General features: G+C 46.3%; 1 protein-coding gene and 1 pseudogene across 1 annotated transcript; one reads left to right on the forward strand and one right to left on the reverse strand.

Moving 5' to 3' along the window:
• The first annotated feature begins 10,568 nt into the window (after window positions 1-10,568).
• LOC125523432 (putative glutathione S-transferase GSTU6) lies at window positions 10,569-11,547 on the forward strand. The gene has a single exon (XM_048688467.2). It carries the CDS (start codon window positions 10,673-10,675, stop codon window positions 11,378-11,380), a length of 708 nt encoding a protein of 235 aa, XP_048544424.2. The 5' UTR covers window positions 10,569-10,672; the 3' UTR covers window positions 11,381-11,547.
• A 1,533-nt stretch (window positions 11,548-13,080) lies between these two features.
• Window positions 13,081-13,439, reverse strand: LOC147962197 (chaperone protein dnaJ 11, chloroplastic-like; annotated as a pseudogene).
• Window positions 13,440-13,850: the final 411 nt, after the last annotated feature.

Raw genomic sequence — 13,850 nt, forward strand, 5'->3', positions numbered from 1 at the left:
TGGAACCATTTCCCACGCGCATCGTCACCTCGTCCTTAGCCAATCTTCGCTTAATCCGTAGTCCCTGTTTCGAGTTGCAAATGTTAGCAACAGAACCAGTATCAAATACCCAGGTGCTACTGCGAGCATTAGTAAGGTACACATCAATAACATGTATATCGCATATACCTTTGTTCACCTTGACATCCTTCTTATCCGCCAAATACTTGGGGCAGTTCCGCTTCCAGTGACCAGTCTGCTTGCAGTAGAAGCACTCAGTTTCAGGCATAGGTCCAGATTTGGGTTTCTTCTCTTGAGCAGCAACTTGCTTGCTGTTCTTTTTGAAGTTCCCCTTCTTCTTCCCTTTGCCCTTTTTCTTGAAACTAGTGGTCTTGTTGACCATCAACACTTGATGCTCCTTCTTGACTTCTACCTCCGTAGCTTTCAGCATTGCGAAGAGCTCAGGAATAGTCTTATTCACCCCTTGCATATTATAGTTCATCACGAAGCTCTTGTAGCTAGGTGGCAGTGATTGGAGAATTCTGTCAATGACGCAATCATCTGGAAGATTAACTCCGAATTGAATCAAGTGATTATTATACCCAGACATTTTGAGTATATGCTCACTGACAGAACTGTTCTCCTCTATCTTGCAGCTATAGAACTTATTGGAGACTTCATATCTCTCAATCCGGGCATTTGCTTGAAATATTAACTTCAACTCCTGGAACATCTCATATGCTCCATGACGTTCAAAACGTCGTTGAAGTCCCGATTCTAAGCTGTAAAGCATGGCACACTGAACTATCGAGTAGTCATCAGCTTTGCTCTGCCAGACGTTCATAACATCTGGTGTTGCTCCAGCAGCAGGCCTGGCACCGAGCGGTGCTTCCAGGACGTAATTCTTCTGTGCAGCAATGAGGATAATCCTCAAGTTACGGACCCAGTCCGTGTAATTGCTACCATCATCTTTCAACTTTGCTTTATCAAGGAACGCATTAAAATTCAACGAAACAACAACACGGGCCATCTATCTACAATCAAACATAAACAAGCAAGATACTATCAGGTACTAAGTTCATGATAAATTTAACTTCAATTAATCATATTACTAAAGAACTCCCACTTAGATAGACATCCCTCTAATCCTCTAAGTGATCGCGTGATCCAAATCAACTAAACCATGTCCGATCATCACGTGAGATGGAGTAGTTTCATTGGTGAACAACACTATGTTGATCATATCTACTATATGATTCACGCTCGACCTTTCGGTCTCCGTGTTCCGAGGCCATATCTGTATATGCTTGGCTCGTCAAGTATAACCCGAGTATTCTGCGTGTGCAAAACTGGCTTGCACTAGTTGTAGATGGATGTAGAGCCTATCACACCCGATCATCACGTGGTGTCTGGGCACGAAGAACTTTCACAACGGTGCATACTCAGGGAGAACACTTCTTGATAATTAGTGAGAGATCATCTTAAAATGCTACCGTCAATCAAAGCAAGATAAAGATGTATAAAAGATAAACATAACATGCAATCAATATAAGTGATATGATATGGCCATCATCATTTTGTGCTTGTGATCTCCATCTTCGACGCACTGTCATGATCACCATCGTCACCGGCGCGACACCTTGATCATCATCGTAGCATCGTTGTCGTCTCGCCAATCTTATGCTTCCACGACTATCGCTACCGCTTAGTGATAAAGTAAAGCATTACAGCGCAATTGCATTGCATACAATAAAGCGACAACCATATGGCTCCTGCCAGTTGCCGATAACTCGGTTACAAAACATGATCATCTCATACAATAAAATTTAGCATCATGTCTTGACCATATCACATCACAACATGCCCTGCAAAAACAAATTAGACGTCCTCTACTTTGTTGTTGCAAGTTTTACGTGGTTGCTACGGGCTTAGCAAGAACCGTTCTTACCTACGCATCAAAACCACAACGATAGTTTGTCAAGTTGCTGCTGTTTTAACCTTCGCAAGGACCAGGCGTAGCCACACTTGGTTCAACTAAAGTTGGAGAAACTGACACCCGCTAGCCACCTTTGTGCAAAGCACGCCGAGAGAACCGGTCACGCGTAAGCGTACGCGTAATGTCGGTCCGGGCCGCTTCGTCCAACAATACCACCGAACCAAAGTATGACATGCTGGTAAGCAGTATGACTTATATCGCCCACAACTCACTTGTGTTCTACTCATGCATATAACATCCACGCATAAAACCAGGCTCGGATGCCACTGTTGGGAAACGTAGTAATTTCAAAAAAATTCCTATGCACATGCAAGATCATGGTGATGCATAGCAACGAGAGGGGAGAGTGTGATCTACGTACCCTTGTAGACCGACATCGGAAGCGTTATGCAAACGTGGTTGATGTAGTCGTACGTCTTCACGGCCCGACCGATCAAGCACCGAAACTACGGCACCTCGAAGTTCTAGCACATGTTCAGCTCGATGACGATCCCCGGACTCCGATCCAGCAAAGTGTCGGGAAAGAGTTCCGTCAGCACGACGGCGTGGTGACGATCTTGACGTTCTGCTGTCGCAGGGCTTCGCCTAAGCACCACTACAATATTATCGAGGACTATGGTGGAAGGGGGCACCGCACACGGCTAAGAGAACGATCTTAGAGATCAACTTGTGTGTCTAGGGGTGCCCCCTGCCCCCGTATATAAAGGAGCCAAGGGGGGGGGGGTGCGGCCGGCCCTAGGAGGAGGCGCGCAGGAGGAGTCCTACTCCTACCGAGAGTAGGACTCCCCTCCCTTTCCCTAGTTGGATTAGGACTTGGGGGGAAGGAGGAGAGGGAAGAAAGGAAAGGGGGGGGGGGGGCGCCGCCCCCCTCCTTGTCCAATTCGGACTTAGGGGGGGGGGGAGGGGCGCGCGGCAGCCCCTAGGCCTCCTCTCCTCTTCCTCCACTAGGCCCATTAAGGCCCATTAGGTTACCGGGGGGTTCCGGTAACCTCCCGGTAGTCCGGTAAAATGCCGATTTCACCCGGAGCACTTCCGATGTCCAAACATAGGCTTTCAATATATTAATCTTTATGTCTCGACCATTTCGAGACTCCTCGTCATGTCCGTGATCACATCCGGGACTCCGAACTAACTTCGGTACATCAAAACTCATAAACTCATAATATAACTCTCATCGAAACCTTAAGCGTGCGGTATGTCACTTGCCTGAGATTCGATCGTCGGTATCTCAATACCTAGTTCAATCTCGTTACCGGCAAGTCTCTTTACTCGTTTCGTAATACATCATCTCGCAACTAACTCATTAGTTGCAAGGCTTATGTGATGTCCATTACCGAGAGGGCCCAGAGATACCTCTCCGACAATCGGAGTGACAAATCATAATCTCGAAATACGCCAACCCAACATTTACCTTTGGAGACACCTGTGGAGCTCCTTTATAATCACCCAGTTACGTTGTGACGTTTGGTAGCACACAAAGTGTTCCTTCAGCAAACGGGAGTTGCATAATCTCATAGTCATAGGAACATGTATAAGTCATGAAGAAAGCAATAGCAACATACTAAACGATCGGGTGCTAAGCTAATGGAATGGGTCATGTCAATCACATCATTCTCCTAATAATGTGATCCCGTTAATCAAATGACAACACATGTCTATGGTTAGGAAACATAACCATCTTTGATTAACGAGCTAGTCAAGTAGAGGCATACTAGTGACGTTTAGTTTTGTCTATGTATTCACACAAGTATTATCTTTCCGGATAATACAATTCTAGCATAAATAATAAACATTTATCATGATATGAGGAAATAAAATAATAACATTATTATTGCCTCTAGGGCATATTTCCTTCAATCTCAACATGGATATTTTGGGCACCGATCTCCTCAGCCACCTGTAATCCTCTCTTACAAGCTAGAACTTCTGCTGCTTCCGGATCCGCTATGCTTGGAAAGTGATAACAAACCCCCGCCAAAAAAGCTCCGTTCTGGTCCTTGAGAACAGCACCACCACCCGCCTTGTCACCCACCCTAGACACCGCACCATCACAGTTGATCTTAATCCATTCCTCCACCGGCACAGCCCACTTTTGAATCTCCTTCGGCTCTCTCTCCCGAACCTTTGGCTGATGGGAGTTTGTCCATTCTGTCATATGCGCATAAACAGCCTCCATTATCGCATGTGGCTGCTGAATTTTGACTCCATCCCGCGCCTCATTCCTGGCTAGCCATAGACCATATGTCGCCTGGATCATCGCCTCTTTCTCGTCATCGTCTGCACCGGAGAACCAACTCAAGGGCCAACGAGCTAGAGCGACATGTGGTGTACTATTATTGTTGGACATATTTAGACTTGCCAATAATCAATCTCAATTGCCCTAAAAACCAATCTTTCCCAAAATCCCTAAGAAAAAATTCTAAAAAACAGATTATGGTAACCAATCCATCAACAAAATCCCTAAGAAAAAAAATCTAGAGAACAGATTATGGTAACCAATCTATCAACACATACACAGTCTGTATGTAGGTATTGATAAAATCTCCAAAAGTATCTATTCCTAAACATTTTGACATCTTTTACTCTTGCTTTGCGTCTTCGGTTCTTAGCCATTTAGGCACAAAACAAAACTTATGTTCCATGGAATTGTATCATACTCCCTCCGTCCCAAAATAAGTGTCTTGAGCTTAGTATAAATTTGTACTAGACCTAGTACAAAGTTGAGACACTTATTTTGGGACGGATGGAGTATTTGTTAATGCTAGAAAGATTAGTCGTGTGCAAAACTAACAAGACCAACAATGGTCCAATCCCATGAGATGCCATACAATTTTTTTTCAACGTACATCGGTGGGACCATATACTCCCTCTGTTCCTAAATATTTGTCTTTTTAGAGATTTCAAATGGACTACCACATACGGATGTATATAGACATATTTTAAAATATGGATTCACTCATTTTGCTTCATATGTAATTACTTGTTGAAATCTCTAGAATGACAAATATTTAGGAACGGAGGGAGTAGGTATTGTCAATTGGAGGGAGTGATTCTTCTTCTCGAAAGTTATCAATTATTCCATGCTTACTTGTCTTATTAATTTATTATTATTACCTGTAGTCATGCGAACTTGCGATAAAGACATGCAAGTTGATAGTTTGTTTCTTAGCTCACTACTTGGAGGACCAGAAAAGCACACATCTACGCTAAGGGAATCACCTCTGGTTATCATTTTTTTCTGGTCTTCGCCTGTTCATTACCTTGGTCGTAGAATCTAGTGAGCGGTTCTTCTTTTTGGAACATACTTATTAATTATTCCAAGCTTACTTGTAGCTTCCTTTTCTCTAAACGATGTGAACTCATGACAGAGATAATTTTGTTTCTTTCTTAACTCGCTACCTCGAGGGCAGGAAAGGCATAGCTCTCCGCAAAGAAAAGCACTCCCAATTGTCCATTCTTCGATTTCTTCACCTTATCACTATTATGGTTGTGTTCTTTCCGATGCGGATTTGCGGCATCGATGGCATGATTATCTCCTCCTCAAGAGATAGCTTGGTCACATGATCACAATTTTTTTTTTCATGTTATCAAAGTACAGATGTGAAATCAGAAACGATGGCATGGAGCTATATACATAATACATATCCCTTGGGCTTTAGGCCTTTTTTTTTACAAGTAGACTAATTATTAATCTAGTATTACATATTTTGCATTTTGCTAATGATCGAACGGACAGGAGATCTTCTAAAAACGTCTCCCGCCGTGTCATGGTTTACAGGCGTCAGCCGATCTGGGCCGTCCAAGACGGATCGAACGGTGTGCGCCAGCTGACGTGGTTCTTGCTCCTGCGACCACGATCTCGACGCCGCGCCGTGTCTGAACAAAAGTACAAAACGGCCACCGCCCTGGTGAATGGGAAAGCAGAGCATGTGTTAGTCCGACCGTCCTACCAGCACTGGTCCGTCTCCCACTTCCTCCGCCGGAACGCCGGCCCCGCCATCCTAGCCCGCCGCATCATCATGGACGCGGCGCGGGCGCGGCTGGCCACGTCCCAGTCGTATCGCGCGCTCGTCGGTGTCGGCGAGCGTGGCGTAGGCCGCGTGCAGCCGGATGATGTCAAATTTTATTTGTATTTGTATTTTGAAATATTCTAAATACATTTGAAATATTCTAAATATATACTATAGCTATTCAAAAATAACTACATAATTCTAAATACATTTGAAATATTCTAAATATATACTATAGCTATTCAAAAATAATTACATAACAATTTTAAAGCGTTCATCACACATTTAAAAAATGTGCACGCAATGTAAATAATTTGTTCACACAACTTTTGAAAAATATTTGTACCCTTAATTTATTTTGAAACATTATAAAAATGTTCGTACATTAAAACATATTTTTTATATTTATAAAAACGAAAAATTATTCATAAAATGTCAAATTTTGTTCATCTTTTGAAAGTGTTTTCATATCATTCAAAAAATTGTTCATAGCACTTAAAAAATACTGATGCATCTCGAAATTTATTTGTGACATTTTCAAGACGATTGTACAATGTAAAAAATCATCACATAATTTAAAAAAATATATTATTCAAAACAATCTTTCTGGCATTTAAATAAACTAGTCAATGTGTACGTGCAATGGACGTTAATTTGGAAGTATATTAAGTGCATGCAGATATTAAGTACTTCCTCCGTCACAGTTTAGAAGGCACAGTGAAATTTGCGTGTGTTTTCACCATAGACAAGGTTTAGGACGCATTGCATTTATTTCTAGTAGCTAATTAATACTCCAACATACAATTTTTATATGCATGCGTAGTGTGAATGCTATTCTTTAGTCTATCTCACAACCAATAGATAATCACCTAGGTCCCAAAGAATTTCCAAGCGCGCCTTCTAAACCGTGACGGAGGGAGTAGGATATTATTTGCGTGTTATTATGTGATTAGCACTATATTTAATACGAAATTAACTGCACGCTAAACGTGTTGAGCGTTTGACATTGAAGCAATCTAGGTCGTTGGATTGACATGATTTAGTGGTTGAGATTAATTGGATCTGTCCCTTCGAGTCTTTTTATATTGGTATAGATATAGATGTTCTAGCACTTCAAAAAATGTTTGCATGCTTTAAAAACTGTTCACCATGTATTTTAAAACTATTCAATGTAAATTAGACAAAAATGTTCAACATCGATTCAAAAGAATGTTCAACGTGTATTTGGAAAAATGTTCCTCATATATCTGAAAAATGTTTGTCTTGTATATAAAAAAATGTTCAATGTGCGTTTGACAAATGTTCAACATGTATTCCTGTAAAGCCATACAACATATATTTGAAAATGTTCAACATGTATCTAAAAAGGTCAACGTTCTACTAAAAATATTTAACAACTTTAACTTGTATTAAAAAGTGGACATGTATTAAATAAAATAAAAAAACTTGGAAATAGTAAAAGATCGACGAAAACCCATAAAGAAAATAGAAATAACACACGCGGAAGCTTCTAAAACCGGTCCATAGAAGGTTTACAAACCCGCTCCATGAAGCTACACAAATCCACCTTTATTGGGCCGACATGTTATCTGAAGCATCAGAGGCGAGACGGTGTTCAATCTCGCAAGGAGAAAGATATGGCTCTAGCGCTTCGGCCCATCCCATGAGACTTGCCCAACTGCTCTCCGTCCTTGCCTTGGACCTGGTCCGGGCCTCCCGGGGTGCAAATACTATTATTGTTGGACATAATTAGGATTGCCAATAATCAATCCCAGTTGCCCTAATAATTCAATCATTCCCAAAATCCCTAAGGAAAAGAATCTAAAGAACAGGTTATGGTAACCAATCTATCAACACATACACAGTCCATGTAGTTATTGATAAACTCTTCAAAAGTATTTATTCCTAAGCATTTTGACATGCTTTACTCTTGCTTTGCGTCTTTGGTTCCTAACCATTTAGGCACGAAACAAAGCCGATGTTTCATGGAATTGTATCATATTTTCTAATGCTGGAGAGATTAGTCGTATGCAAAACTAACAAGACCAACAATGGTCCAATCCCATGAGAGATGTCATATAATTTTTTTCTCTTCAACGCACATGCGTGGGAGCATATAGGTATTGTAAGACCGAGGGAGTGATTCTTCTTCTCGAAAGTTATTAATTATTCTATGCTTACTTGTCTTAATGACAAGGCGAAGACCAAAAAAAATGATAACCGGAGGTGCTTCCCTTAGCGTAGAGGTATGCTTTTTTGGTCCTCCCAAGTAGTGAGCTACTCTCTCCGTATTTTAAAGAGTGTACTTCCAACTTTGACTGCGGCGTGCACAACAACGTGGCCGGAACATCTAGCAGTACCGGTGATCCTCGGTTTGATGTGGGAAGTGACTTCGACTACTGCGCGTGCTAAGACACTGATAGGAAGTTGCGTCAGACTCGGCATGGGTGGTGGCACCAGCTGACCTGTGGCACCACAGCTCGGCCGCGTCCCAAGCAGGCTCCTTGGCGAAGGAATTACCACCATCAACTGCAATCCTGTAAAGCAAGCAGGGCGATCCCAGAGTGTTTGTCAACACGTCTCACGAGGAGGTCTGCATATGCACGGACGAACAGAGTCAGCGGCGGCGGCCCTCCACAGCGCGAGGTCGTGTTCGGTGGTTGCAGGGCCCGGCACCGCGAGGCCATGGTTCGACGGCGAAAGGAGATGCCCGGAGCTGAGAGCGAGAGCCGACAGGGCACGACTCGTTAGCGAGCAGAAGCACTACCTGCCTCAAGCGGGCGACTGAAGTGGGCAGAAGAAAATACGTACAAACCCATAGGGGTGCATTCACGAGCTGCTCGGCTCGTTAAGCTCGTGCTTATTAAGGCTCGACTCGTTAAGCTCGTTAAGATTAAAGAGCAGAAAACCCTGTTCGGTTCGGTTCATTTGAAACTCGTGAGCGCTCGTTAACATATTATAACGTGTTATGGTCTACAAAAAGAAATGCAATAGTTTGTTACCTCCTATGTCGATTGGATTGAATAGATGGGCTAAGATGCTACAAAAAATTTGTTACGTAAGATGAAAATATGTGTTATGTTGTTACTAATGAGCTTAATGAGCTACTCATAAAACTCGTTAGCTCGTTCGTTAAGATCGTTAAGCCTAACAAGCTAAAATCAATAATTGACTCTTCATTAAGAAGCGAGCTACGAGATTACTTAGCCGAACTATCGAGCGCTCATTAAACTTGTGAGCTACGAGCTTTTGGTCTAGCCCTAGTGTCGGCCTCGGCTTCCTCCTCCATCAGAGCCACAAACGCCTCCTCCTAGTCGAAGTCCATTGCCGAACACCTGGCGGGCGTGATGGGTGGGCAGTCGCCGGTATCCCCGCTTGCGCCGTTGGAGCCTTGGAAAGCTCGCCTAGGAGAAATGGCCTTTCTAGCGGGGGAGCAGCGGCTGTGAGCAGGTGGGCGTCGCCGGGATCGGCATGGCGGCGAAAGGGAAAGTGGCGTTCTGCGGCGCGCGGGTCGAATCTGGGCAAGGAAAAGGCATTTCTCGCCTGACAGTGCTGGCCCACGCGCCACTTTTTCTTCCGCCGGAGCCCCCAAGTACCCCTAGCGCGCTGGGTTCGGCCTGAGATCGCCAGGCCAAAAAAGGGCCGAACTGGCGGAATTCGGCATTGGGGGGGGGGGGGACTGGGTTTTTTTTCTGCCGGCGGAAAAAATTGCGTCCTGGGGGGTGCGGCTGGAGATGCTCTTATGGTCCTAGGACCATAGAGGCATGGTGAATCCCAACCCTTACCGGTGAGAGGGCTCTGTTTTTAGGTTTTATTCTCAGTTTTTAGGGTCTGTGTCACGCTCAGGAAGACGAGACAGCGGCGGCTTCGTGAAGTTGAAATAAGGTTCTTCCCATCTAGACCCCGTCTTGGCGGTGCTTCTAGCATTATCGGAGGGCATGTGGAGGTGTGCCATTGGCGGATTTCATGAGAATCGGTCGGCGTTTTCTTCGATGGATCCGGTGTTCGTTCGTATGCGTCTGTGTGTTTGCAGACTAGATCCTTCCGATCTATGCCTCTCTTCACTGGTGGCGGTCGCTGTTCTGGTGTACTGATCCAACGAGGCATTAGCAAGACAACTTTTCGACTGTTTACTAAAACAAGGTTTGCCTAATTCCGATGAGGGAGGGACGATGATGGCGACGCACCTTTAGCTCGTTCTAGTGTTTGTAATCATCGCTAGATGGTATATGGATCTGGATGTAACTTTTACTTCCGGTGTTCTGTTCGGAACAAATGCCGGCTTCCTGCCCGTATTAAATTGGAAAGCGATTTCTCTCCTCAAATCCGATGAAAGAGTAGGCTGGACAAAATGAAAACAATCCAAGGAAAGAGTAGAGTACGATGAACAGAAATCATGGGATGCTCGCGTACACCAACCATGCATGGACCGTCTCTTCCGCAGTTAACTAATCTGAGTGCATGCTGCGTCACATAGACCCACTAGCCACTAGCATGTATACTTATTTCCATTGCTGTAGCAGCCGGGCGTAGCTTAATGCTCCTTCAACAACTGCCCAGCTCAACTTGTGCTATATAAACAACAAGATCATGGCAGCACTCTCAGATCGAGTTAGGAAGAACACATACACAGGACAGTAGTCCACCATTGCCAAACAGCAAGTGGTCGAAGAGGAGGAAGAAAACAATGGCTGGCCAAGGAGATCTGCAGCTACTGGGCGGGTCGGTGAGCCCGTTCACGCTCCGCGTACGCATGGCGCTGCACGTCAAGGGCGTGAGCTACGAGTACCTGGAGCAGGACCTGGTCAACAAGAGCGACCTCCTCCTCGCGTCCAACCCGGTGCACAAGAAGGTCCCGGTGCTCATCCACGGCGGCAAGCCCATCTGCGAGTCGGTCGCCATCGTGCAGTACGTCGACGAGGTCTGGGCGGGGGCGGGCACCCCCTCGCTCCTCCCCGCCGGCCCCCACGACCGTGCCGTCGCTCGCTTCTGGGCCGCCTACGTCGACGACAAGCTGTTCCCTGCGTGGCTAGCCATCCTGCGCGCGGCCACGGAGGAGGAGAGAGCGCAAAAGCTCGCCGCCACGCTCGCGGTGCTCGCGCCCATGGAGGAGGCCTTCTCCGCCTGCTCGGCCTTCTCCTCCTCCGGTGGCAACTCCATCGGGTACTTCGACCTCGCGCTCGGGTGCCAGCTCTTCTGGTTCGACGCGCTGAGGGAGATGTTCGGCGTGAGGGTCATCGACGAGGGCAAGACCTCGCGCTTCGCCGCGTGGGCCGAGAGGTTCCTGGAGACGGAGGCGGCCAAGACGGTGAAGCCGCCGATGAGCAGCATGCTGGAGTTCGCCGGGTTGCTGCGGGCTCGCTGGGCTGCTGCTGATGCCGCGGCCGCCAAGTAGGTGGCTCGGTAGAACTCTCCTTGAGGTCGACCGACGTGTGAAGATGTGGCCAATGGTGTTGTTTCAAGGTTGCAATCGCGTGCCGTCACTTTGTTTGTTTTCCAACGTCATCGTCTGTCGTCGGTCTTCTTAGTTCTGTGACCTGCATTTCATCATGCCTGTCCAGTATGCAATAAAAATGGTCGGCTGTCTGTTTTGGTAGAGCTGTACAAATACAACCATACACCGGCAGAAGCGTGGGCCAGCCGACTATTCCAACCAAAATATGTTTAGTCACACAAACACATGGCAGAATACACCGGTGAACATGCATCACCAGAAGTAGGTACGGTCGAGATATAGGGACCATCTGGACGGCGGCGTTGAATAAAGATTTTTTCGATCCTTCCCCGACAAGATGATCGGTTCTATGGTTGAGGAGGGATTTGGAAACCAGTCTCTTCAAATAAGGATGACGTGACGGCGGCGACATCCTTGTGGTAGACCTGTGTCCTCGGGCTCTATCGTTGTGACTGCATTTGCTCCAGCGCCGGCTAGGGGTCGATTAACGAACAACTCATGCTCGTTAAGGCTTGGCTCGTTAAGCTCATTAAAATTAACGAGCAAAAAAACCTGCTCGGCTCGGCTCATTTGAATCTCGTTAAGCTCGTGATCGCTCGCGAGTGCTCGTTAACATATTATAATGTGTTACGATATATAGAATGAATATGTAGGTGTTGTTTTCAAGATAAAATATGGTGACTACAAAAAATGCAGTAGTTTGTTGCCTCATATGTGGACCAGATTGAATAAATGGCTGAGGTGCTATAAAAAAGTTGTCACGTAAGATGAAAATATATGTTGTATTGTTACTAACGAGCTTAACGAGCTAATCATAAAACCCATTAGCTCGCTCGTTAAGAAGCGAGCTACGAACTTAACGAGCCAAACTATCGAGTGCTCATTAAGCTCGCGAGCTACGAACTTTTGGTCCAGTCCTACAAACCCATCCAAAGACTTAAGAAAGCACGGGGCAGTTGGTGTTTCTTTTCTCTGGTCGTTGGATGGAGAATGGACGCAGCGGAGCACGGATGGGAGCATTGCCTGCGGAGCAGCCAAGCCCCGTCCATAGCTTTGTCACATGATCACGATATTCTTGTCATGTTATCAAAGTACTGATGTGGCAATATGATTGTTGTACTTGGTGATTCCTCCTCAAACCCAAAGAGCTATACATAATACATATTCCATGGGCTTTTAGGCCGTTAATTTACAGTACACTAAGTGATCTAGTAGTACATATTTTGCATCTTGCTAATGATCGAACGTACAGGAGATCTTCTAAAACCGTCTCCTGCCGTGCCACAGTTCACACGCGTCACCCGATCTTGGCCGTTCAAGACAGATCGAATGGCGCACGGCAGCCGACGTGGTTCTTGCTCCTGCGACCAAGACCTCGACGCCGCGCCGTGTCTGAACAAACAAAAATGCTAGATATACAAAGACTTATAGGCTTTTTTCATCTAACAAACAATCACAAACCTCCCCCCCCCCTCCCCCGATTTTCAGAGGATGGACCGTCCCGCTCACCTATTGGCCAATCAAGACTAACCCACCCTGTAAAAACCCTGTAAATTGTTTGTACGTGTAGCATAGTTGCTGAACAAAACGGCCGCCGGCATGGGGAAGGGGAAAGCAGAGCATGCATGTGTTCGGCCATCCTACCAACACCGGTCCGTCTCCCATGTTCTCCGCCAGAACGCTTGCCCCGCCGCCCCAGCCTGCCCCATCATCATCGCCGCCGCGCGGCCGGCCACATCACGGTCGTAGCGCACGTGCTCGTCGGCTCGGCGAGCGTGCCGTAAGCCGCGTGAAGCCGAATGAACCCCTCGTCGCCGCCTTCATCGGCTGCGCCCGGGTGCACCTCCCTTGCAAGACGCTGGTATGCCGCCTTGATCTCGCCCTGCTGCCCCCCCAGCCCGAGCACTTCGTAGTGCGTCCTCCCGGCCGCCGCCATCGTCGCAAACGCTCGCGCCACCACGCACCGCCGGGCTCCGACGGCGCGCCCTGGAAAGGGCACAGCTGCGGGGAGGCGCCGATGGATTTATAGGGGTTCCGGCGGTCTCTCTGTGATGAGCTCCTGCTGCAGAGTCAGACACCGGTGGCATCTCTTAGTGCCCAGCCTGTTGCTTTCGCGCCACCCGTCGTGGTCCGGTTGCCGCTACACCTCCTCTTCTCTTCTCTTCTCTTCCACCCAACAAGGCAGAAAGGGACTCTCGATCATTAATAATTCAGTCTTTTCAACCAACTTCCACCTATTTTACCCAACCTTCCCTTTTATTAGATTGGTACCTGAATTTTGTTCATTCTGGAAGTAGGATAGGTTTTTCCGAAGGGATAATTAATTTGATGCCCCTAGTTGTGTCCCACTCGGCAGGTTTGCCCTTAGATTTCAAAAACCCTCGATTTTGCCCAAGCCTGTTTGCTCCTC

Source organism: Triticum urartu, chromosome 7A, assembly GCF_056163025.1.
Source record: "Triticum urartu cultivar PI428250 chromosome 7A, HENAU_Tu73, whole genome shotgun sequence".
Classification (NCBI taxonomy): domain Eukaryota; kingdom Viridiplantae; phylum Streptophyta; class Magnoliopsida; order Poales; family Poaceae; genus Triticum; species Triticum urartu.